Genomic DNA, 25,347 nt, shown 5'->3' with positions numbered 1-25,347 from the left:
TGATCTTCCCCACCCCCAAATTGGCGCCGTAATTCTTGGACCCAAATCTTCATTTTCCCTCCACTCTCGTCCCTTCTCTGCACCGCATCCCGTTAGCCCATAGCTACACTACTCTCCATGCTGTTTGCTTTACCGACCATAGAACAGCACTGTATTTTACGCCACATCTTGAATGTCTTGCACTTGATGTCACCGGTGGAACGTGGTTCACACCTCTGCGGCATGACACCCACTTGAGCGGCATTGCTGAGAAAATGGCTGTATAAAAGACGGCAATAGAGAGTGATAATGTCCGCTTACCGCATCACACTCAAACAATTCTTTTCTGTGAAAAGCATACTTCGTTATTCCCGCTGTCAACTATATCATCGACACAACGGATTTTCTTACCATACGCCATTGACATCAAACACCATTATGCGGGCTCAGGTTCTCGAAGCCTTCAACACACCTTATGTCTTTAAGGATGTGAAAAAGCCAGATGCCCCGACAGGCCAAGACTTGCTGGTCCAGGTTCAAGCGGCTTCTTACTGCCATACTGATGCAGTCTTTGCGTCTGGTGCCATGTGGCAAGATCTCCCTCGCGTCGGATCACACGAGTTCGCAGGCGTCATTGTGGCAATGGGAGAGAATGTTTCAAAAGGCCTTGGACTGTCTGTAGGAGCTCCAGTAGGGGTTCCTGGCCGTGCATTCCATCCTTGCGGTTCTTGCTACGAATGCCGTGTCAACGACGGTGACCCCCATGGATATGGCGTGTACTGCACCAAAGCCGGCAACCTCGGCCTCTCACGGGATGGTGGTTTTCAAGAATTTTGCATCGTGGATTCCCGCCAGGTTGCGCCGATGCCACAGAATATGACCGCCGTGGATACGGCGCCACTCATGTGTGCAGGCCTTACTATCTGGAATGCTCTCCAGGCGGCCCGTGTGACATTGAAAGAGGGAGGCGGCGACGGCCTCACAGTTGCCATCTCTGGGGCCGGTGGTGGACTTGGTCATCTGGGAGTACAATTTGCTATCAAGCTGGGTTGCCGAGTTGTAGCCATCGATGCTAGCGATGGCGCGCTCGAATTGCTTCGCCAAGTTGTTGATTCACTAGGGCCATTATCACACAAAGTTTCCATCGTGGACGCCCGTACACAAACCGCTGAGGATGTCCGCATAGAGACATGTGGCAAGCCAGAGAACAATCTGCCCGGTGAAAAGGGCGTCGATGCTCTTTTGGTTCTCCCAGAAGCTCAGCAGGCTCTGACATATGGAATGAAGTTGATCAAGGACCATGGTATTTGCGTCACTGTCTCTTTTCCCAAAGAGGGATTCCTGATACAGCCTCGTGATCTGGTCTTCCGCCATATCGAGATGAAAGGTGTTCTGGTTGGCCGCAATCATCAACTTAGAGGGATGCTCAATTTCGCGGCGAAGAACAATGTTCGCGCAAAGACCAGGACGTACAAACTAGAGGGCCTCAATCAATTGGTGACCGACTACCATAACGGCGTTAATGGTAAACTCGTTGTGGATATGACAAAATAAGAGAGGGAAAATCCGCGATGTATGTTAGTGGCACTAGATGAAGCCTTGGTAGAGGTTCTCAGTAAAGCAATTACAGACATTTACTGAATCCCATCACAAAAAGTGTCGCTTAATAATTCAGCTTAAGATAATTTTCTATATGACCTCAAAGACATAGATGGCAGTGAATATGGTAGATAACAACTCTCTAGTGTGAGAGAGTATATCGCTGTTATAGCTGACCCAGTATTGGCTGGAGATGTATTTGGCTAAGAATTCGTCGGCACACCGAATGGAGCGGTATATTTCCCCTTCTATCAAGCTAATGAACTACGTGATACACGTGCTGATGGGAATTAAATGATAATAGCTAGCAAGCGAGTAATTGTATAAAGCGCGAAGTGTAGGTACTTCGGTATATCGCATTTGTTAATGCCCAAGTACAGCTAGGTGATGCCAGTCTTAGTATAGTAGTGCGAGACTCACCCCAATTTGGGGTCACTCGTTGGTTTAGAGATTAGAGACCGCAAATCAAGCCTGGTAATCTTCGCCACATTTTACATAGGCATGGGTCGTCTTCACCCCCACAACACAATCACATAGCTATTGTACGGTTTGCTCCATCTTGCTAAGCCGCCTCAATACCGATGCAAGACTCTTACCAAGCGGCCCAAGTCAGATTATCTACAAGTTGACGGCGAGTGGCGAATGCATATAGGTCAAAATCGCGGGTTCTGACTACCCCCACGTATAATCGTGTATAGTGCCACACATCAAACCTACCGCTACTATACTCACCGCTACAGGATTACACGAGTACGGTGTTCGCTATTGAAAACGGGTTTCAGTGAGGTATAATACTCATTTAAGAGTATTACAATGGCTTGCTTGTCATGTAGCTGTTCGGCGCATTGTCGTTATGATTGATTCTTCGTGCCAGCCAAGATACTGTTATACCATTTTGTCATCACTTGAGCAACGACCCTTCCTGCACGACTACCGAAACTTATAAAAAAACCTCTTCTCGTATCGCAAGAGGAGGTTTCGAAAAGGTGAACATTTCCGTCAAATTGACATCTATAGCCACATGATTAAAATTTCCGATTATAGCACGTAACGGCTTCCAACCTTCGGCTCAGAGCCCAGACATCGCCTCCATAATGGGCAGATCCAGCATTACCCAGAACAGTACATCCAGTGCCAAAAACGCCAAAGTTGGCAATGTGAGAACGTCAAACAACCGAGCAAGCTATGCACAAAGGGCCATACCTGAGTTCAAGAGTACGCTGTGTACTACTACATCGGAAAGAACCAAGACTGGAACACGTGAAAACATGAACCTTTTACTGGAAGAGCTCCTAAAAGTCGATGATGAATTAAGAACGTGGTTGGAGTATACCGGATATTTTAATCCTGAGAATCGCAAGAGAACATTAGATAAAGCTAAAATGCGGAGAGAATTTGACCAGAGACGTGCAGAGTTTCTCGCCCAAGTCCAGTCTACCACTATCCATGCATTACCAGCTCCTATGTCTTTAGTCCAACAAGAGTTGCCACCTCTTCGTTATAGACGATCAAGAAGATTGTCGGGAGCCAGATCTCGGCCACGGAGGGCAATTCGGGCGGAAACTTGATGGAATTGACAACGACTGATCTATCTTCATATACGGACGCGCAGCGCGAGAGGCAGGGAGCACAGGTGTCCGGCTTGATGTCGCTTACAAGAAAGTCTTTTACTCTCAGGAATAGCCAGTACTATTAGAATACTCAATAGCCGGGAATTCATCGTCTATATTCCGTCTCAGCGACGGTTTCAGTTACATGATATCAGTTACCTCTGCAAGATATAGATGAACTCGTCATTCCCTAATACTAATCTACATGGTGTCTCCAGAATGGGCAATTGAAATCTCCATTTATCACCGCTTGGAATGCGGTAATCACATTTGGCGGTTGAGCGTCCTCTAATTTGGCGTCAGTAGGAGCTCTCGCCAAGCAGGCAACATCTTGTTAGGATTTTGGTAATAGTAGTGGAAAAGTAGCCCGAGTACAATGAAGAAAAATGCCGGTATGGTATGTCGACGTGATCCAAAGCCCGCTAAACCGCCAATATTTTCTCGGGATGATGTTTCCTGTGTGTCATTGGCCTGCAGGAGTTTTTAACACTTAGTCTAGAACTCCCAAAAACAGAGTCACGATGACGAACCTTGCCCTCAACTACACCAATTTTGAGCTTCTTCAATATGGACCTCGCCTCTTCACTGTGGCCTGCGTCCTCAAAAAGTTCTGTAACATCCCCCCCTCCTTGGTCCAAAAGAAATTCTGGGCCACCTCTACCGGTCTTGGTCAGCTTATGGAAAACTAGATATGAGTGATTGAGTACATGCTCACGGATGTTCATGCTGAAACTTTGTAACATCATACACACTATCCCGAACGACGATAAATAGATCCTCAGTTTTGTTGTGATGCTGGAGTTCACTCCATGTGTAAGTTTTTGACATTTTCAGTGAATGGAGATGGCCGAAGAAAGCAATGCCTTAAGTGATATTACAAACTTACGGTACTTCTTTGACGAATAGATATATCGTAAAATGATTCTTATCATCATCCTAAGCTACAGCTAAGTTGCAACACCTACCCCATGTCTCCAAATCTCATCCTACCCCTTCTACCTAGTACTCAGTAGACCCCCGGTGATCGCCGAGAGGCTTCCCCCACCCCCACACAATGGCTCCAAACAAACTTCCCGTCTTTACCCATAAACATGGCGTCACTCTAACTCCGTACTTGGCGCGGGCGATAAATTGCGGGCTCTATTTTTCGCAGTGTTCCAACTCCGATTTATACGTATAGTAGAGAGGACGAGAACTGCCTGTGATGTCTCTGAAGCATATGACAAGTTATGTTAGAGCTGTGCTTTCTTTCATTCTGGTTCTATCTGGAGTACATATTTTTTGCATTCAATTGAAAGCACAATGGTGTCTAGCAACATGCAGTCATGCCACCATAGGCGGTGGATACAGATTTGACGTCAATTTGACGTTAAGACGATGACGCTACTTGGGCATCAGGATGCATACACCCACCATGTCACATATATAAGTGAGCGATAGTCAGTCTCGTGATGCTACCGTCAGAATATTTTATCAGATGGAATATTCGTCATGTGGTCTTTCAAGCAGCGTCGTCAAATTAAAAAGGACATACTTCGGGAGCTGAACCAAAAAAAAGATTCGCGATTGCAATCACCCTCAAATAGACGTGCCGACTTAGAGACGAATCAATCTCTGCAGTCAGGCCATGGAGAAAGATCTTCAATTCATGATGGAGAACCCTTTCAACATGTGAACTCAGACACAAAGGCCTCATCAAACGGGCAATTTTTGGTCACATGTGGACCTGAAGATACGCTCAATCCACAAAACTGGCCGCTTCTTTCAAGGTGTAAAAATCTTTTTATATTGGCATTTCTCATATTTACCCAAGGCTGGGCAGGCGGTTCCCAATCAATGGAGAATTCAGTAGCAAGTTCAGCGTTTCATGTGAGCCAGACAACTGAGAATTTAGATACCGCGATGTATCTGTTTGGAGTTGGAACGGGCGCTCCATTTGCGGGACCATTGTCCGAGACAGTTGGAAGAAATCCTGTATATTTACTGGCTACTTTTTGCTACCTATTCTTCGTCTTGGGATCTGCGAAAGCAACCACGTTTGGTGGGCGTATTACCTGCCGTTACTTTGTCGGCTTGTTCGCCAGCGCTACCTTGTCCATCAACGGATCCAGTATCAGGGATCAGTTCAGAGATGTAAAGAGAGCCTTTGTCTTTCCGGTTATAGCTTGGGTCAATGTAATAGGTGAGCAGCATGATTCCTCTACGATGCCACCCATAGATGTTGAGGATGCTGACGATTCTGACGATTCTGAGATAGGCCCTGTAACTGCACCGGTAGCAAGTGGTTGGCTCGTTTCCAGTCCTAGATTGGGTTGGCATTGGCCCGATTGGATCACTTTAATAATATCCGGTGTCGCGTTCTCAATTGCACTTCTATTTCTTCCGGAAACATACCTGCCGCTGCTTTTGGATTGGAGGGCGAAAGAATACCGGCGTGTGACTGGCGACAATAGGTTTACCTCCGAGCACGCTACATCAGCAAATTTCCTGGGGCGCCTCAAACACAATGTTACACTTGGTATTACATTTTACCGAACAGAAATTATTGTAACGGTACTAGGTCTCTACCTTTTACTCTTATACACGCTTCTTTTCACTTCCCTGTCGGGATTCGATTTCATCTTCAAGGACACATATGGGCTCTCTACTGGCCTTACCGGTAGTTGCTTCGCCTCTATTGCAGTAGGGTCGACGCTTTTCACATTCAGCGCACCGGGCTTATACAGCTGGGCCCGCAGAGTTACAGAACATGTGCATGGAGCAGCCGTTGAACCCGAGTTTCGACTATGGCCTGCGATTGTTACGTCGCCCATGTTGCCCCTGTGTCTTTTCTGGCTCGGATGGACCAACTACCCTCAAATTTCTATATGGTGCGGATTGTGTGCTTGTTTGGTATTCGGTATTGTCTTGACTGCATTTTATGTGAGCAGTTATGAATACATCATAGATAGCTATGGTGACCATTCAGCTATCGCTCTTGCGAGTGTTACATCAGTACGGTACTTGGCTGCAGGCGGAATGGTAATGGCTACGCGCCCTATGTACACGGCCATTGGTGTCCATTGGACAATGACACTCCTGGGCTGTGTTGCAGCTATTCTTAGCCCTGCGCCGCTACTGTTCTGGTTCTACGGACCCAAGCTTAGACTAAACAGTAAATATGCCAAGAATCCACAACAAGGGGGATAAGGTTCACTTTATAGCAATCAATACTTAAATTCCAGGATTACTGAATAGTTGACGCAATGCTTCTTCGTGCAGAACTATAAAATTGTCACTCTGTAGAGTATTATAGGCTGCAGTCAAGCACCAGACTCCTGTCCTCCTACAAGAGCAGATATCTTTCTGGTTTTAATGCCACTCAGATTTTTTATTTATCACGCGGTTGGCGTTAGATATCTGCCTGATCAAAGTTGCGGATAAAGTCATAGTAAAACTTTACCATATTCACATGCTCGCTCATTAAGAGCTTTTCATTAACGCCATGGATGTTACCGAAAGATTTCAGGCTTCCGGGACTCCACCTATAAATGTTGTGAGATAGGTCTGCAATGATACTTGAGTCAGTATTACAACATAAAGATATTACATCCATGCATCAAAACTTACTTAGATAGTGACGAGTGTCAGTGTTGCCGGTCATTGCCCCGGGAGCTGGAACAACAACCCGGGCCTGATCTGCATACGTGTGGCGAACCGTACCAGCGAAAACATCCCACACATTCCCCTGTGTCGGGGACTGGCGCGTTACATAGGATCTCTTTCTTCCCTCGAGAGTCAATGTCCCGTTATAGACAGGCTCCCAGGTCGCGTTGATTCCCTTGCCTCTGGGCGCACGGGTTTGTCCAATGGAATCAAGATAGGCATCGTAGTCTTCGTCCCCTTCAAATGCATTCAGAGTGAGATTATACTTGTGAACCACTTTTTGAACCAGGCCTACTATGCGGTGTTGAATGCTGCCAATACTGTCCTGAGGAGCATAGCGATGATTCACACCCAGAGTAGTAAATTCGGGTAGTGAATTGATCTTTTGGCCTCCTGCAATCCAATTCACGGATTGTGATGTTTGGATAAAGTACTGCGTCTCCCGCTGTGTTTGCGCCAACACTTTAGCAGCTTGGTCAAGTAGACCCCAGTTGATATACCCGGTCAATGCCGGTAGAGCGTACGGTGAGTATCGCGTGAAGCAAATAAGACCCTGGTGGATTGGTCCATCTGGAATAATTTTTGGTACAAAAGGGTTTGACTCCAATGCTGTGACAATTTCTGACATCATACCAATAGAGGTGTGTGGAGTTGGTGTCGAACTATGGCCTCCAACGACTTCGAGATCGAACCACACGTCGAGATATCCTTTCTCGTAGACAGCAGGTAAAGCGTAGAGCACATCGCCGACTTTCTGAAGGCCTGCCCCACCTTCATCAAGAATGACGGCGATTCCATCTTTACCATAACGTTCTTCAAGATGCTCAGATATCGATGCTGCTCCACGGAAGCCTGAGCATTCTTCGTCGAAGCCGAATGCAAAAATGACTGTGCGACGGGGTTCGTAGTTTTCCTGTGAGAGAAGCGATTCCATTGCTGTCATGAGCGCTGTAATGGCTGATTTATCATCCGAGGCCCCGCGGCCATAGAGATATCCAGTCTCCTTGTCGTAAACAGCATCAAATGGCCCATGCTCCCATTCTCGAATTGTTTCATTCTCGACCGGCACGACATCTTGATGGGCTGTTAGGAGGACAGGTGCCAATGAGGCATCCGAGCCCTCAATTGTATACACGAGACCGAATCTATTGATCGTCTCTATCCATGCCTTATCATAGCTATGATGGTCTCAGCATCTATTTGGGGGATTTTGGTAAACGCAACGAGGGGATCGATAAGACTCACATCAACGGGTAATTCTCCTTTAGCACTTTCGGAATCTCATCAAATGGCTTCCATCGATCGTCCTTGTCGAAGTCTCCGAGATCGTCATAACAAATTGAATCAATTTTGACAAGGGGCTGATGACGCTCAACCAAGGTTTCAAGCGCTTCTTGGCTTGAAAACAAATCATGAGAACTATAGAGTCCGTCATCCGAAGGATCAAGGGGATCAGCCAAATTACATTTAAACCGAGCTTGCTCAACCTTGGGAAAGGTAGCAGCATTTCGGTCACTAAAACCAAGAGGCAGCTGATTAGCAAGTCTGGCCACAGAACTCGCGGGCCAGAACTCAAATGCAGATGCAGAGAGGAAAGTGCCGGCAAGCAGCACTTTCTTTATATTCATCATTATAAAGAATCAGGCTTATAGCAGGCGGAAGACATAAATTGGTATGGAGCGAAGAATCTTTGGACGGGCATTCCACCCTCACTTTATAGAGCTCCAAGACGTACCATAGCTAGTTTGTACATGCGGGGAAAATGCAACCATGACATTGTAGACTCTCCCTAAACACATGTGATGCTCCATGTTGGGTCTCAGGCCATTTTCACAAACAAGAATTCCGTGTTTGACGTACGAGGCGGCCTGTTAATATGCAGGGGAACTTTGTATCCCGAGGGTACACAAGGTGGAGAAGAGTTCAGAGCGAATGAATACACGAGAAGTGGAATAAAAATCGGCAAAGTGCATATCGGGCCGCACTGATGAGTCTAATATCCGTGCACAACAGGTATCTGTGAACGAATGCTTAGGCAGAAATGAACACAAAGGGAGACATCAAAGTGGATTTCTTGCAGGACAGCTTCAACTATTGCTTCACCGATCGGAAGAAAGAGCGAATCATTTCATTATACGTCACCATATGTTCAGAATCATGCATTTTACATGATACAAGGCAGTCTGTGCTTCGTACACGTCACAAGCATTGAGCTTGTCAACCATTCATCCTTCGCTTCTCTCCCGAACCTGGCAGGGTAGCTGTGATGCCAAGCTCGACGGTCCTTGGAGAGCAAATACAAGAATCACCAAGGCAAGGAAATAGGTATTAAAGTGAATAGTAGTCTATAGTAGAGGCACAACGTGTTTTGACTAGTATATGTGAATTTAGCCTCGAGAAGGAAGGAATAGAGATGTGTTAGAGGATACAGGGCGTTTTACAACTGCAGTGCATGCCGTATTGTATTTACAATTCTAGGACATTGCGTCTGAAAGGCAGAATTGTCTAGCTTTTACACTATGAGATGACTTTATCCAAACTCTCTAAGGAGTTGCAACGGCCCATCAATGGTGAATGTATATCGGCCCGCACAAATTCAGGGATGAAGTCTTCTTGAAATCTATAGACCACTAATGGATGTATTTGTAGTTGGCAAATTTCGATGTCTCATTGAATGCTTTCCTTCATGTGAGATGAAAATACAGGAGCTGAGTTCCAATGTAATTAAACAATTTCGTGGTGTGTAGGGATAATAGATCCATTGAGGTCGAATGCTTGTCTGGCATTACAAGACGCCTCTTTAGGGACAGACGATGACAAGGGGAACAACCGAACAACCAAGGGATAGTCAATCACTGCAAATGAGTTCTATTGGTGCAAATCACGAAATTCCATTTGCATACGCGACGGTTGAAGGTTACTTGCTTTAAACTGTTCTAGTATAATAGTGCTTAGAATGGAAACGAGGAGGAGATGAGGTGGATCCTCGTAAAGTGGCTACAAGAGCTCACTTTTCCTAACGACCGCTAGATGAGTAGTAGTGCCAAGAGTGATAAAGTACCGGACATGGAAATTATTGCCTTTTAAATGAAATACTGATAGATTTTATATTTTACATTGTATATTTAATTATCATCGTCGATTTGCATGCTTCTGATTGGTGCGCATAGCCAAAACTCCAAACCTGGGGTAAAGTATACCGAAATACCCACCCGTAGGTTAGCGGATTGTGTTGTTCCACCTCTGATACTTGTGAAGACCAACTTTACGTGCGTCACAAGGCCCTGTTTATGCAACATTGGAGATGAAAAGTAGCATTTTGACAAGGTTATATAGGCTGTTTTGGTTGCAACTTGCAGAATAGTAAAGAAAATTAGTAAATATTATGCAGCTAATCCGTGATATTTGAGGAGGTTCTTGCTAGTTCAGCAGCACCAATGAATGTGGAAGAAGACATTGTAAATAGACAGCGAGAAAAATTATAAAAGGCCAGCGTTTTACCACATATCTTTGAAGGTGATCTCTGCAGCATATCCATATTCGTTCAGTTTAGGTGGCTGTTCAATCCTCCTGTTGAAGAACCCTTCAAAGCACTTATAAGTGTGGCATTGTTGACTATCTCGTCTTCCTCCCATCTAAAACTATCAGTCATGCACTCACGTGTCAGTAAGGCTCTGGGGCTTGTTGCCACAAGTTCCCTAGTCGCTGCTGGACCCTGTGATATTTATTCCTCGGGCGGCACACCTTGTGTTGCCGCTCATAGCACCACTCGTGCCCTATACAGCGCTTATACTGGTCCGCTGTACCAGGTGAAGCGAGGATCTGATGGCGCTACAACCACCATATCACCACTTTCTAGCGGTGTTGCCAATGCTGCCGCCCAGGATTCTTTCTGTGCTGGCACAACATGCCTCATCACAATAATATACGACCAGTCAGGCCGTGGAAACCACCTTACCCAGGCCCCTCCTGGTGGCTTCAATGGCCCAGAGTCCAATGGTTACGATAACCTCGCCAGCGCAATTGGCGCGCCAGTGACGCTGAATGGTCAGAAAGCATACGGAGTCTTCATCTCCCCTGGCACTGGCTATCGCAATAACGCCGCCAGTGGCACAGCTAAAGGCGACGCTGCAGAAGGCATGTACGCAGTTCTCGACGGCACCCATTATAACGGTGCCTGCTGCTTTGACTATGGCAATGCCGAGACAAGCAGTCGTGATACAGGCAATGGCCACATGGAAGCCATTTATTATGGTGACAGCACCGTCTGGGGCACCGGCTCTGGCAATGGCCCTTGGATAATGGCGGATCTTGAGAACGGCCTGTTCTCTGGATCTGCTGTCCACAACAACGCCGGAGATCCGTCAATCTCCTACCGATTCGTCACTGCGGCCGTCAAGGGACAACCAAACCAATGGGCAATCCGCGGTGGTAACTCTGCATCCGGCTCGTTGTCAACCTTTTACAACGGGGCGCGACCTTCAGCATCTGGCTACAACCCTATGAGCAAAGAGGGTGCCATTATTCTTGGCATCGGCGGCGACAACAGTAATGGTGCTCAAGGTACCTTTTATGAGGGCGTCATGACCTCTGGTTATCCTTCTGATGCAACTGAGAACTCGGTGCAAGCCAACATTGTTGCCGCCAAATACGCCGTCACATCGCTGACGAGTGGACCAGCGCTCACCACTGGTTCTTCAGTCTCGCTACGCGCCACCACAGCCTGCTGCACTACGCGATATATTACACATTCCGGCTCTACAGTCAATACCCAGGTCGTTTCAACGTCTAGTGCTACTGCCCTGAAACAGCAGGCCAGCTGGACTGTTCGAGTTGGCCTGGGTAACAGCGGCTGCTTCTCATTTGAGTCCAAGGACACCCCCGGCAGCTACATTCGTCACAATAACTTTGTACTATTGCTCAATGCCAATGATGGTAGCAAGCAGTTCGCTGAAGATGCAACATTTTGCCCACAGGCCGGCCTCAATGGTCAGGGTAATTCACTTCGAGCTTGGGGATACCCGACTCGTTACTTCCGTCATTACGATAACGTCCTTTACGTTGCCAGCAACGGTGGTGTTCATACATTCGACGCTACCGGCTCGTTCAATGATGACGTGAGTTTTGTAATCAGTGCCAGTTTTGCTTAAACGGAGGAATGCATGATGGATCCTTTGATGTAACCTATCTCCGATCTTCTTGCCCTATGTAAAGCAAGGTTGTGGATCTTCTGTCAGCGAACTACAGATGTAGATCTAGATCCTCGAGCAGGGATCCAGACATACTAGCAGCAGGATAGTTAACATTACATTTACTTTTAGACAATCAAATCAATATAGGTGCATAGTTTGAACCAACTTACATGAAACACTGTGTCATTCAATGAAGGAGGATTAAGCACTTATATGTCACAAGTCCTTCTATCCAAGTTTGGTAGCTTTGATGCCCTCCCGATGCAGTCCAATTTGGAGTCGGTAGATATGATGTGCTGAGAATCGATTACACAGTGAAACTAAAGTCCAACCAGAGCAAATTCACATTCGATGAAAATGTATCTCTTGTTTAGCCTACAACCTATTGCGCAACTTGTAGAAGCTCAGCCCGCGTGCTATACAGCTTTTAGAGTCATGAACGGCCAGATCACGTAATCAGACCTCGCCTGTCAGACTTTGAACAAGATCCTTCAAAAGCCTCTTCATATTCATAGCAATCCATTTAATTTGTCTCATCATTCGTAGAGCAGCAAATAATCATTCCTAAGCGGCATTATGTTGAAATGATTGGGGCGTTGATACACTCTACTAGCCCGATATATCTGCTCCGCCATTTTTCCATCGAACTAGGCTATTATTCGCAAACATTTCGTAACGACCTGTTCATCTATGAAGATGAGCAGCGAAACACGTGAATCAGTGCGCAGCGGTGCACCAGCAGTGCTGCACAAGCCCACCGACTCTGACGGCAAAGATATTGTATTCGATTATTCTCTATGCTGGCAAAAGCCTTGCCGCTTTATCGCGAGGGCTTCAAGGGCTAAAAGAGGTCATTTGGCCTCCAAATGTTAGGCCTGATCTAATCAAGACGTATCAATGCCGACCTCATCTACCAGTTCGGTCAGTGAAACCCATTATATCACACAGTGAACGCTCTCTTATACAGGATGGATTGCGCTCAGGATCTTCCTCCCAGCTTCCCACGATGCGTCGTCGCCCCATGTCCATCCTGTTCTATATGTTATAGTTGGAGGTGGATGGTTTATGGGTTACAATAAGGAGCACGATGAGTGGAATCGCGCCTTCGCTCATACTCAATCTACTATTGTTATTGGACTTGATCATTCCAAGGCACCGAGGACCCCGTTTCCAGGACCAGTTCATGACATTGAAGCCTTGATGCTTGCCGCCCTAGCTGATGAAACCATCCCTATTGATCGCTCATCTCACTATACTACGAACCGCGTTGCTATCCTCGGTTTTGCCTCCGGAGGCAACCTCGCGCTCGCAGTCAGCCAACTACCCTCAATACACAATCATTCCCTTGCGCCAGCTGCTGTCATGTGCGTCGCCAGTGTTCTCGACTTATCAATCACAACGGACAGAAAATTGGAGAACCGATATTACAAGCCAGCCTTGAAGCCATCAAAGCGCGGTGGCAAAGACAGTCTTGGCCCTGTCATGCCGGCTCTGTGCTGGGGATACGTTTCATACGGTGTAGATTTGTGTAATCCGCTCCTAAGCCCTGGATATGCAGACCTGTCGATGCTCCCCGCTCATGTGTGCTTGGTTGGCGCTGAGCTCGACTTTCTTGCACACGAAGCCTGGCGCTTGGCATGTCGGCTGTCGCGTGAAGGTGCCGGGGTTGATCACGGAACGCCAGATCCCGAGAGCAGGGAGACCCAGTGGCGAATTGTTGGACAAGAGCAAGTTCATTCTGGCAACCCCCTGCGCGGGCTTGGAGAGGGAGTCGCCGATGAGCGGTTTGCATTTGAAGAGCATTGGCAGGACGGCGGCGTCAAGTGGTTGCTTGTCCCTGACGTTTTGCATGGATTTGATAATCCCTTTTACCGCGAGATGGATACTCATCGAGAGGATATCCGGGAGGTAAAGACTGAGGAATACATGAGAGAGCTGGGAACATGGTTACGAGAACGAGTTTGGAGATTGTAGCACATGGGCATTTTCACAATCTTTTGATGCTTGACAGAGAAGTGATTTGCAGACCAGATTGGATTGCATGCGAAAAAGAAATTGTTTAATATCAGCTTTACTACGGATGATTGAAAGACCATCATAATGAAACGTGGGTGTATATGATTGTATATTGGACGGTCCAAACTTCTCCTGTTAAATCACAAGACTTAGCAGCAATAGGCAATCTAACTATACAACAAGTATCCATTCTAGGTCGCTATAGATACAGCAAAAGATGGGCGAAGTGTAGACTGTAACGTGCGTGATCTTGACTAAATTGGCCATTTCCCGCCATTGGCTGAAATGGTACTTCCAGTCACCCAACGAGACCCTTCGTCAGCAATGAAGGCCACGATCTGGGCAATATCATCCGGTGTGCCGCTCCTTGGGGCAGCCGCAGTCACACGGGCGTTTTCTTTGCGATAGGCTTCCAGAGCCTCAGGGGACAGGCTTTGCACCAATTCCGTTTCAACAAACCCGACCGATAGTGCTGCATGAGTGAGCGATACATTCCAGGTAAAGAGGATGGAAGATGGTAAACTTACCATTGACAGTAATACCGCGGGATTGGCCAAACTAAGATTCCAGTTAGAATGCCATAAGCTAGCAAGATTTATCGGACTCACCTCAACAGCCCAGTTTCTAGCTAACGCCTCGACCGCTGCCTTGCTAATGGCATAGGCAGTCTGGTTCATTCCAAACGAAAACCGTCTAGCTGCAATGGACGAGATAAGGATAATACGGCCTCCACGTGGTATATACGGGAGCAGCTTTTGCGTGAGGAAAAATGGGGCTCGTACGTTTGTCGCCATCGTATCGTCGTAAATCGCTTCCGTTGTGACTTCGGTTGATATGGGCGCGGCGTAAGCCGCATTGTGAACTGTCGTTGTATTAATTCCCGACAACATGAAATGCAATTCACAACTTTTGGATAATCAACGTACCAACAATGTCAATGTTTTGAACACCCAACTCTTTCAGAGCTTCGTCGATGATTTTTTGGTAGTTGCTGGATATCTTCAGGTCTGCCTGAATGCTGACTGCCTTTGCGCCCGAATTAAGCGAAGCGACTTCTTTGACTGCTTCCTTTGCGGTCTCAGCACGGCTCGGGTTAGCGTATACCATAGCAACGTTGGCACCTCGGCGAGCAAGTTCCAGGGAAATGCCTCGCCCAATTCCCCTGATACCACCAGTCACCAGAGCCGTCTTGCCGGCAAGCGGCAATTGCAGTAAAGACATTGTTATTTTTCGTGTACTTGGTAGCTTTCGTTTGTGAGGATGAGATAGTTTTAAACTTGGAACACTTTGTCGTAGGGAATGACTTCTTATATACATCGACTCTGTAGTACCTGCGCCGGCATCTGGGAGTTCCGTCAACAACGTAACATTCACATAAACCATCTACATAGGCAAAATAAACCCTCAATAAAACATATATGTCCGTTTAATTCCGTATTATTGATCTTTTCTTTGAATGATACCGTGTCATTCACGACATTTAACATAAATGATCAACTTGCTTTGTTGATCTCTCCAATTAAAGAAACTACGCCAGTTCCACCCTGTCTCCCGCAATCAATATTTCCTGGCTTTGCGGAGATAAGATGGTATCGGCGAGCAAACTATTGAAAATTACGTCAGCAAACACATCCCTTTCTGTAACATCTTTGTGAGCTCGGGTAGTAAGATCGTCGCTACCGACGGAGTGAATATGATAGTAAATAAAAAATCACACAGTAAGTTACGGAGTAGTTGAGGTGATTATTTTTTACATTCTATGTTTCAGAGAACTCCTTTGGGGATATTAAAATTCCTCCAATAGAGGAATGTATCCTCTGTCGATTAACTACTACTATACTTATTTACAGCCAATTCGCCAATTCTCCCGGACCTGCAAGTTCATACTGAGCGGCACGAAGTTCACCTTCTTCGGATTCCAATCGGCCATCCAGAATTTCTTCCTTCTGATCTGGGGTAATAAAATATGGTCCGTCAACACCGCATTTCACATCTCCCTCTGGCAAAGTGCCATTGTTAAGGAACGCACGCAGGTGTGGCACAATGCACGAAGACGGCATTGCGGAAGAGCAATGACCGTATCCCTCGATTTCGATGAGGCGCGAGCCTACAAATGATTCCCTTGCCACCTTTGCAGAGCGAAGCGGACAAATGGGATCATACGTGGTGGAGAGTATGAGTAGCGGGTGTAAGGTTTCAACATCTCGGCGTGGAGCAAATGAATGCTCCTTTGGGATCAGCCACTGTGCTTTGGTAAAGAATTCTTCCATTTGTGTAACGGCAAATGATGATGAATTCCACATAGGCTGCAGCATTTCCAATAACTCATACTTTTTCTCTGGCCAGTGTGATTTTCCAGCAGCGCCGTCGTTGCTGTGGATTATCATTCCATGCTCCATCACCATCGAGCTATTCTTATCCAGGCCGAAAGCAAGCAGCGCAGCGGTCGCATTGCCACTCATGAGTTGTGCTATGGTGTTGGCAAGCTCATACCAAGAAGAAGGTCTATACAAGGCAGGGAAAATGCCGCGAAGCCACATCGTGCTGTAATCTATCAGCCCATAGGCCGTGCTATTGATATAGGCGGGTATAGGGTCTTCTTTCAGGGACTGAAGAAATTTAGTAACGTTTTGCTTCAAATCTTCTTTAGTATGACCAAAGGCATTCAAGGGGCATTCGTCAGAAGCCTTTACGCATTCGTTGAAAAACCCATCCAAGACCCTTTCGGTATCCTCAAAGTCCCCTTCCAGGGGATCGGTATACCAATAGAATTGGTTCACAACACCATCAATGATAACTCGCTCAGATCGTTCTGGAAACAGAGTCGCGTAAGTTTGTCCAAGTAAGCTGCCATAACTGAAACCCCAGTAGATCATATTTTCTTGGCCAACTGCGTCGAGGATGCTATTCATGTCTGCAGCTGTCTGCGGAGTATTCATGTATGGACCATACTCGCCCATTGTATCGGAGCACGCCTGAACAAAGTTGCTAGTCCAAGGCTGCAGCTTTGGGCCATCCGCAAGGGGATCATAGGAGAGTGAGATGGATCGTGCGTTGCGTGTTTCATCATCCGGGAAGCAAGTAGCTTGTGGCCGGGAGTTATTGACGCCCCGTGGGTCAAATGACAAAATGTGAAAGTTATCACCGGCAATTTTCTGTGTCGCCTTTCCCCTGCGATAGAGCCAGTTTATGCCGCTACCTCCTGGGCCACCTGGATTCACAATGATATTCTTGGTTGCTCTTTGGGAACCGCGTAATCGTGCAAGTGGGATGCTAAAAGTACGGTTGCCCGAATTTTCCTTGCTAAATTGATCCATTGGTACGGTGATTGAGCTGCATTCCAGATCGCTGCCCTCTAAATTTCCACACAAAGTCCATTCAATGAGCTCCCCAGGGTACGTCCGGACGTGTTGAGGAGCTTGACAATTGTGAGTTGTGTTGGACTCATATGGAGCCAATTGATCCCAAAGGAGCAGAATCGAAAGAATGGTGGCTAACAGGAGCCATTTCTGCGTCATCCTCTGATTCTTTGTAGATTGCTGCGGAGGGGTTGAGTCCATTGGCAATATGCCGTTCTCAGTGAGGGGTTGCTTTTCGCTTCTCAAGTCTGCAAGCATCTTCGAGGCAAGAACAAACAAACGACATGAGAGATGAAGGAGATACCATCAAATAGCACCTATCTGAGGTTTTGAGGGATCTGTTCAGAAGTATTGTCGGATGACCGGTGCCCCAATCTACGTACGTGTTTACGCGGCTGAAGGATGTTGGTTGAAGGCGGGAGGATGAGCCGGTCCCCGCAGTAGAACGCGTCAGTAATATTCGGTATGCATTGCGATATTCAACCCCTGTAAAGCTTGCGCCAACTTCAATGGCAACGCGCCCGACTTGGAATTTACCTACCCCTAGGGGTTTGCAAAAAGAAGCCTGTAAATCTTGCGCCAACTTCGACGACAACACACCTGAAGTTCACCTACCCTAGGGGTTTGCAAAAGGAAGAAGAAAAAGAGGGCTACGAGAAGTGATTAGCAATTTTAGCATACAAAAACAGACAATCCGCACATCTCCACCACACTAGACTCATCTAGAATGGTGGTCGTATTCTCCTCATGTACGCACATATTCATTGTGTGGTCGCTGGTTTGCTTAGCACAGAAATCATCTTCAAATGTCGCCACGCTCCTTCAAATACGCAAGTAGCAACATCGCAATGCAGTAAAGATGTAAGAGTCGTTTATCTTATAATGTTCCTTAACAAAACATCATCCTTTATTGCTTTTTTAACAATCTTATGCAAAACTCTTCATATCATCCATAGATAGGCTACGCACTAAATAAGATTTGATCCTTCTCGGTCTGAGTAAGCCCTTATAGAAAAGGAGTCTTTCACATCTTAGCTATCAATATGTCACTTTTTACGAGCGAATGAGGTGCTCTTAATGACATGATTTATGGATAACATAATCCCTCGGCATCCTAACAGTTCAGCCACAAAGGCATACTTTCCGAAGCAGTTAGTTCACATACCGAGATCGCAAATATAAGAGGCCGTAGAGTCGCAGCCATGATCTTGCCAACATGATCACTCTTGCGGTATTAATACATGTAGAGGATACACTTTGTCATAAGTAAATATTACTGAATCAGTCCATTGAGTTCGGGAATCAAGCGAACCTTTGTTACATTCCGCTATGAACATGACCGAAGCGAGCAAAGGTGGGCTTTTTGGCTTATGGGGGATTTCACCGTCTCTGCCGATTGCTATAATTGCCATATGTGTCCTTCTCTACCGGCTCTATGTCCGACATTTCCCAAAGCCCATTCCAGGCAGCATCCCTTACAATAAACTGTCGGCAGGTCGACTGATGGGCGATTCACTGGATATCCGGCGGTACCAGAAGACAGGAGATTTCAGGCGTTTCTTCCACGATCATAATACGAAGCTGAATACCTCCATTTCTCAAGTCTTCATGTTCCCATATCCCAAGCCGTTTGTGCTGTTGACGGACTTTCGCGAATCACATGACATCTTGTCAAAGAGACACCGGGACTTTGACAGAAGCAAGAGAAATGCAGATATTTTCGGAACTATTGGAACAAACTTTCACCTTGCTATGCAGACACGAGATCCACGATTCAAGGGCAATAAAGAGCTTGTAAGGGATTTGATGACACCGGCATTCCTCAATGAGGTAAGATTACTATTTTCCCCATCGGTAAACAGTGCATGCTAACTTTCAATTATAGGTTTCTGCCGTACACATTTACGATATTGCCACTGTTCTGGTTGATATGTGGTCATATAAAATTGCTCAAGCTGCTGGACGCCCATTTTCTGCGTATGAAGACCTTCACTATGTTGCTCTAGACATTATTCTTGCAGCGGCTTTCGGTATTCCCCTCGAGCAATCAACAACTCAGAAGCAATATGAATTCTTACAGCTTCAGTCATCTAAAATTAAATCAGCAGGCTCCAAAGATGATCCAGTCACCTATGACCGCACTCCGATAGCTGAATCCCGTACGGCTCTGATGAAGGTGACAGGAACCGTGGTGGTGGGGTATAAATCTCCATTCCCGCGCCTCCATCATTGGATTCTGAGGAACACAATCTGGCGTAGAGATTTTGCTCTGAAAGAGGCATTCATTACAGATGAGATCAACAAGGGTGTTGAGAGGCTGACATCAGAGAACACGCAAGAGAATCGCATGCGATGTGCAATGGACATGATGCTCCTAAGGGAATTTGGTTACGCGAAGAAGGAAGGGAGAAAGCCAAACATCAACGCTCCTAGGATGAGAGATGAGGTAATGGAGTGCTTTATCCTTTGTGAAGTGAGGTTAATTTTGAAACGGAAAATGCTAATTGAGTGTGATGCAGTTATTCGGCTACGTAGCTACTGGACATGACACCTCATCCACGACGCTCTCGTGGATCACGAAATTCCTGGCCGATAATCAGAGTGCCCAAGCCAAGCTTCGTCGTCAATTACGCACGGCCTTTGCAGAAGCTCATGCCGAAAAACGCCAGCCAACTGTGATGGAGATTATCGAAAAGCCAGCACCTTTCCTCGACGCCTTCCTAGAGGAGTGTTTGCGAATGACAAAAACTATCCCTACCATTTTACGTGAGGCCTTGACCGATGTCACAATATTAGGTCATCTAGTTCCCAAGGGCACCAGTATTATGATGTATAACCATGGGCCCGGAGGACAATTGGAATCTGGATTTAACATTCCCGAGGCTGTCAGGTCGGAGACGTCACAAAGCTCAAAGGACCGTGTAGGCGAATGGAATCCTGACGATATAAGCCGCTTCCGTCCAGAAAGGTGGCTACAACGAACAGCGGAAGCGAAATCCGACGGCGAAGGTGACGCAGAATTCGAAGGAATCGAATACAACGCCAATGCTGGGCCTTTTCTAACATTTGGTGGTGGCCCCCGAGGCTGTTTTGGAAGGAAATTAGCATACATGGAACTGCGAATTGTGATGGCCATGCTGGTATGGAATTTCGAATTTCAGCCTTGTCCAGCGGAACTCAGTTCGTACGAAGGCATTGACGCAGCAACTGTTGTGCCAAAACAATGCTATGTGAGATTGAAGCAGTTGTTATAGGCTATATAACCAGAACTTATCCGAATGTCGAATTGTTATGTGTTTCTCAGTATGCCTAGCACAGATTGAGGGATAGCTAGAGTAGCTATGGATGAACAACTAATGGAAGCAGTCTATTGTACATGAAGGGAACTCGGGCAAACCAAGCGGGTCATTTGCGTAGTAAAGAGACTCTGAATTAGCTAGCTAGAGGTCTAAAAATACTGAGCCATCGATTCGCAAGCTGGCATTTGTTAGTTTCGTTCTCAAGCATTTCTCTACGACTTTTGTTGTATTCTCTTCAATATCAGTTTCCAAACGTTCTAGCCTCTCGCTCGCCTCATTATCCAGTCGTTCCAATGTTGCATCAACCTCATCTTTTAGGTCTTCAATTATGTCTTGAGATTCAATCCTCATATCCGTTATACAGTCATCGATTCGGTTCTCAACCTCTTCTAATAATTCCAGCCTCTCTTCCTCTCCACGGCTGTGTGTAGAATCCAATGCCTCCGAGACTTTATCTTCAAGCTTGACCATGCGGCCTTCCATACAATCGAGGCGAGTACAAATATTTTTGAGAATGAGTAGGATTTGATCCTGGGTTGTGGATGGACGCTCAGTGTCATGGTCGGAAAGATCACGCTTGCGCTTATCTATGGTGAAACTGGGTGAGCTTAAAACTTGCGGTGGAGGGTACGGCTTGCTCACTGGAATGGTGGTTACGACTGGGCGCAGGCTCACTGTACGGAGGCAAACACGCTTCGGTATTGGCAACATCCTTCTTGACATTGACGATTTCGCCTCCTCTACCAGCGTACAGCGTTGTGAGATTGGCACGCCTTGTATTGGTAGACGGGCGGTTGTCGTTATGTGACAGTGAAAAAGTCGAGGCAATCAATTCCAAATTTTCCTGTGTCAATGTGACTGTATGAAGATTACTGAGATGTACAGTGAAAGCCGTCGCTGTGGCGAGGGCTTGTATAGAATCTAGTAGGGCTTTGGTCTTCGGTCGGGATTCCAGGATAAGATTCTTAGGAACAACGAGATGGGGTTGTGCCGTTAGGGAGAAGCAGAGCGAGTGGTGAATGAGTCCAGACTGTATCAGCGTTGAGAATAGAGCGGCATGTTTGGTTTGCAGAGTGATGGACTGGATGGTTTCGGGATGTATGAATAGATAAACGGCTTGTTTACTGCTTTTGGATTTGCTGCCTTTCAACAAGACATAGCCATATATTTTGAAAATCGCTGTATTGGTCGATGTATCCAAGTATAAATCGAGATTTAGACCCTCCGCACGTTGCATTTGGCCATCGGTATTTTGCCAGGTCAACAAATTGTTCCGATATGTCACATCCACCTCCAAAGCTTCTCCATTTTGGTCACCGGAAACTGGCTCAGCTGATTCTTCGCCATCGTCATTGTCGCTGATGCCGTTACCGTTGTTGCTGCCGTTGTCATCAGTGGTCACTTCGTCCTTGCCATCGAATTGTTCCGTTGCAAATGGACGTCTAGAGGATCAACGCGTCAGTACTTCAAACCAGCAAAGGGAATGCACTTGGCCATCAGTTAGTGGTGTTGCTGGCGAAGGCACATGGAATGGAGGGTGCTAAACAAAGTCCCGCCGCTCATCGCAGGATGACATTATCGCAGAGAAAGTACTGGCATAAGGAGGCAAGAAAGGAGCAAGCCGTCGCATGCCATAAACTGGCTTGCAAGCGACTAACGCAAGTTCATCGCGTACTGCAATGAACTGCTACTCGCAATCCGCGGCCAACAAGACCCCTACCATTTTGACAGGCTTGTCTGAAGCAACAAGCGTGTCAAGTATGCATAGGAATTTCCCGGTCTTGCTTCGCAGGCAACTTTCTGCTGGACGATATCATCGAGCGGAGCGGCACGGCTATCCACACAAGCACACAGCTTGATGGAATCGCACAAGAACTATTCCACTAACCCGGGCGAGGAAAAAGGCTGAGTCGATTCATCGTTATCGTCGTCATTCACATCTCGAGAAGGCGAGGCAGTAGCGGGTATCATGGCAGAGTTCACAGCATCGAGGATCAAAGCATGCAAAAAAGAACGTGAAGTGCCGCGCTCTCCTGGCGTAAAGGCTTGTCGCTGGCGGAGATCATGAAGAGCGTGCCTCGATCGTGAAGCATTGCAACAAGGAAATTAACGCAAACATCGCGACTTCACGGAGTTGTCTTACGTAGCACAGCACGTGACTTTGATTAGCCAATTAGCTTGCGTTTCCGGGTCTGGCTAAATACGGGCTAAACTCCGGACGTGAACAGCCACTATTACATAACTCGATTGCTGGATTAGTACTAGTGAGCGCCTAGGCGGAAGTGAGCAGAGATACAGAGATCATACGGGCTGTAATTATTCGGGCGCTGCAGAGTGAATTTCGAACAAGTACATTCATTCTCATTTCAGGTATAAACATGCGGAATAAGTTCCAATATATTCGAGTTATTTCTCAAGTACATATAAAACGGATGCAAAATTTGTCAACTACAGCAAAATTTCGGGCCCTCTGTTTAATGGTTCGGAAGGTAAGTCGGTTAGGTACCTCAGCAAACGTGTGTCCGTACCGACGATTCTTCTGGCTCTCCTGGCTTTGATGCTCTCACATTCAGGATTCAGCTTATTCTCTATGGCTTCCCATGCAGCTCGCTTCTTCAGCACACTCGCTAGTGCTGTAGCTTGCCTAACGCCCATGGAATGACCCATGAACTGCAATCGCTGGATCGCCCACTCTCTTGCCGGCCCTGCACATATTGTAAGACGGGCTGCAGCGTACAGATTCCACATGAGAATCAAGGCGTTTACCGGTTTGGCAGAAGTTCCATCTTTTTGATGGAAATTCAGATAAAACGGAACTGAAGCAAATATAGCTGAGCTTGCTTCGTGGAGATCACAAAGAGATTCGTCGTATTGAGTCAGAGTCTGAGTTGCCAGTGCTGTTGGCATTGTGCTGATCTTGGCGATTTGCGGCCGAAGCAAGTCAACAATGGTTTCGTGTAAAATAACTTTGGCCACATTGTACAAATCCCAGACCCAGGCGCTCCGTAGACTTCGGTAAGTGTGGTATTTTTTGAGGTAGACTTCGTCTGTCGCCTCTTCAATAAACTTGGTGGTGTATGGACCTTGGGAGCGTAAAATCGAGTGATACAGGTTTCGGATATCCTCCTCAAGATTGATGCATTTAGCAAATGCTGTTTGCCACTCCTCATCTGGGTTCAATCTGATCCAAGCTCTCAAGGAGCACAGTTTCATGATTACACCACCTAGTTGATAGGGACCCAGTGATCTGAATGGTTCGTATTTGTGGGCTTCATCGGTTAGTCTCTGGATAGAGTCCGGAATCCTTTCACTTCTTTGGATGCAGGATATTATCTAGACCCTTATTAGCACACTCCTAACAACAAACCATTGTCTGACTAACGATTTGCGATCGGAGATGTAAAAATAGCTCCATCCCGGTTTCGCTGTCCTTGAATTGCTGTGTGCCACGGATATGTGCCACTGCCAGTGCACCCAGCATGTGATTATACCAGGCATTTAATGACTGTTGACTATCACACATGATCATCTGGAAATATCAGTACATACACGAAACATAAGGTCGAACGACATCATCTGCTAATTCAAGAGAGATGCCGGAATGTCACTTACTTCATAAAGTCCAAGTACCAGAATGGCGGCGAGCGTCCCAGCCTCTTTTATCTTGGTCGTATTGTGAATCGCTTCATTGATGTAATTTATAGCAGTACCGTAGCTTTGTCTTGCCTTCAGCTCCAGAAGTGGTGATGATTCTTTACACGCCATCCCCGCTGAACCAACTGCGACCATAGCCGCCTCCAAGGCGCTGTTGAGGCCTGGCCGAGCTAGTAGTCGAGCCACGCCGGATAGATAGCCAGCAGTGCCTTCCTGGATAAGGACATAGCTATGGACAAAGTACGATTTGGCTTGTTCGTCAATATTGTATGGCAGGAAACACAAAGAAATAGCATTGTTGATTGCAATACTATTATCCGCATGGGCTTCGGCTTGAGAGCGACAGATCCTGGTAAGAGCTTTGGATTTGGTCGAGTTGGTTTCATCGTGGAATATCACATCAATAAGCTCACGATACCCTGTACACGTTTCTTTCGCTCGTCTGCATTGTGAACATCTTGGTCTCTGGAGATCGCACTGAGGCAGGCTTGGTTTAGCTCCAGGTGCACAAATGGTGAGTTAGTATTACACTAACCTTAATCTTCCTCTTCCTACATAGCGCGCAGGCTGGTGACGGTTTGCCTCGATAAACCATATGGCGGATGATGTTTTGCAGTACAGCCTCAGATACTCTTTGACAACGACGAGGGAATGTTCAAGATCAATCGAGGGATGACAGGAGTTGAGCAGGCTATTATGACGCGTTAGCGTGGCTTGGACCCTGCGGAGACAGCATACATTTACTTCATTAGCTCACACGACCAGGCGCAGTAAAAACTGGGATTCTCACAACCTAAAAGCCACTGCCGGCTCACTAAAGGGAGTACCGGAGATAAGGATTCTTTGTGTTGAAGAGTCTTTGCACAAAATATAAGCGAGTTACAAGTAAATACATATATACCAAAGAGATGATAGCCTAGTATGCTAACTATTAGATCGCCCCGTTTCAATTATTAATCGAGACCATTTCCTCTTCTCAGCACTTAGGTTAGCC

General features: G+C 46.5%; 10 protein-coding genes across 10 annotated transcripts; 5 read left to right on the top strand and 5 right to left on the bottom strand.

Moving 5' to 3' along the window:
- The first annotated feature begins 96 nt into the window (after nt 1–96).
- Nucleotides 97–1,608, top strand: V8C40DRAFT_246077 (chaperonin 10-like protein). Its single transcript, XM_083216045.1, has one exon. The coding sequence runs from the start codon at nt 289–291 to the stop codon at nt 1,531–1,533; it is 1,245 nt and encodes a 414-aa protein (XP_083073389.1). The 5' UTR covers nt 97–288; the 3' UTR covers nt 1,534–1,608.
- Nucleotides 1,609–4,612: 3,004 nt separating this feature from the next.
- V8C40DRAFT_246074 (major facilitator superfamily domain-containing protein) lies at nt 4,613–6,447 on the top strand. The gene is made up of 2 exons (XM_083216044.1): nt 4,613–5,370; nt 5,446–6,447. The coding sequence occupies exons 1-2, from the start codon at nt 4,680–4,682 to the stop codon at nt 6,375–6,377; spliced, it is 1,623 nt and encodes a 540-aa protein (XP_083073388.1). The 5' UTR covers nt 4,613–4,679; the 3' UTR covers nt 6,378–6,447.
- A 132-nt stretch (nt 6,448–6,579) lies between these two features.
- Nucleotides 6,580–8,461, bottom strand: V8C40DRAFT_287778 (M20 family metallopeptidase; the record flags this gene model as incomplete). Its single annotated transcript, XM_083222779.1, has 4 exons — nt 6,580–6,734; nt 6,798–8,011; nt 8,079–8,310; nt 8,350–8,461. 4 exons carry the CDS (start codon nt 8,459–8,461, stop codon nt 6,580–6,582), a joined length of 1,713 nt encoding a protein of 570 aa, XP_083073387.1.
- A 1,905-nt stretch (nt 8,462–10,366) lies between these two features.
- On the top strand, nt 10,367–12,187 carry V8C40DRAFT_246071 (alpha-L-arabinofuranosidase B). The gene has a single exon (XM_083216043.1). It carries the CDS (start codon nt 10,484–10,486, stop codon nt 11,981–11,983), a length of 1,500 nt encoding a protein of 499 aa, XP_083073386.1. The 5' UTR covers nt 10,367–10,483; the 3' UTR covers nt 11,984–12,187.
- A 903-nt stretch (nt 12,188–13,090) lies between these two features.
- On the top strand, nt 13,091–13,999 carry V8C40DRAFT_287776 (Alpha/Beta hydrolase protein; the record flags this gene model as incomplete). Its single annotated transcript, XM_083222778.1, has 1 exon — nt 13,091–13,999. The coding sequence occupies one exon, from the start codon at nt 13,091–13,093 to the stop codon at nt 13,997–13,999; it is 909 nt and encodes a 302-aa protein (XP_083073385.1).
- A 133-nt stretch (nt 14,000–14,132) lies between these two features.
- Nucleotides 14,133–15,553, bottom strand: V8C40DRAFT_246070 (SDR family NAD(P)-dependent oxidoreductase). Its single transcript, XM_083216042.1, has 4 exons — nt 14,968–15,553; nt 14,650–14,903; nt 14,569–14,599; nt 14,133–14,513 (listed from the first exon to the last, which is right to left on the bottom strand). Exons 1-4 carry the CDS (start codon nt 15,422–15,424, stop codon nt 14,296–14,298), a joined length of 960 nt encoding a protein of 319 aa, XP_083073384.1. The 5' UTR covers nt 15,425–15,553; the 3' UTR covers nt 14,133–14,295.
- Nucleotides 15,554–15,772: 219 nt separating this feature from the next.
- Nucleotides 15,773–18,021, bottom strand: V8C40DRAFT_246067 (Alpha/Beta hydrolase protein). Its single transcript, XM_083216041.1, has one exon. It carries the CDS (start codon nt 17,656–17,658, stop codon nt 15,886–15,888), a length of 1,773 nt encoding a protein of 590 aa, XP_083073383.1. The 5' UTR covers nt 17,659–18,021; the 3' UTR covers nt 15,773–15,885.
- Nucleotides 18,022–18,633: 612 nt separating this feature from the next.
- V8C40DRAFT_228496 (cytochrome P450) lies at nt 18,634–20,922 on the top strand. Its single transcript, XM_083212307.1, has 3 exons — nt 18,634–19,230; nt 19,286–19,846; nt 19,920–20,922. Exons 1-3 carry the CDS (start codon nt 18,730–18,732, stop codon nt 20,652–20,654), a joined length of 1,797 nt encoding a protein of 598 aa, XP_083073382.1. The 5' UTR covers nt 18,634–18,729; the 3' UTR covers nt 20,655–20,922.
- On the bottom strand, nt 20,748–22,798 carry V8C40DRAFT_228469 (uncharacterized protein). The gene is made up of 3 exons (XM_083212306.1): nt 22,588–22,798; nt 21,342–22,141; nt 20,748–21,286 (listed from the first exon to the last, which is right to left on the bottom strand). Exons 1-3 carry the CDS (start codon nt 22,668–22,670, stop codon nt 20,841–20,843), a joined length of 1,329 nt encoding a protein of 442 aa, XP_083073381.1. The 5' UTR covers nt 22,671–22,798; the 3' UTR covers nt 20,748–20,840.
- Nucleotides 22,799–23,081: 283 nt separating this feature from the next.
- On the bottom strand, nt 23,082–24,299 carry V8C40DRAFT_246060 (uncharacterized protein). The gene is made up of 2 exons (XM_083216040.1): nt 24,082–24,299; nt 23,082–24,032 (listed from the first exon to the last, which is right to left on the bottom strand). Exons 1-2 carry the CDS (start codon nt 24,226–24,228, stop codon nt 23,148–23,150), a joined length of 1,032 nt encoding a protein of 343 aa, XP_083073380.1. The 5' UTR covers nt 24,229–24,299; the 3' UTR covers nt 23,082–23,147.
- Nucleotides 24,300–25,347: the final 1,048 nt, after the last annotated feature.

The sequence above is a fragment of the Trichoderma camerunense genome, assembly GCF_050948025.1.
Source record: "Trichoderma camerunense strain CBS 138272 chromosome Unknown V8C40scaffold_9, whole genome shotgun sequence".
In the NCBI taxonomy this organism is placed as follows: domain Eukaryota; kingdom Fungi; phylum Ascomycota; class Sordariomycetes; order Hypocreales; family Hypocreaceae; genus Trichoderma; species Trichoderma camerunense.
The sequence above is the reverse complement of the archived record's forward strand: the minus strand, read 5'-3'. Positions and strand labels throughout refer to the sequence as shown.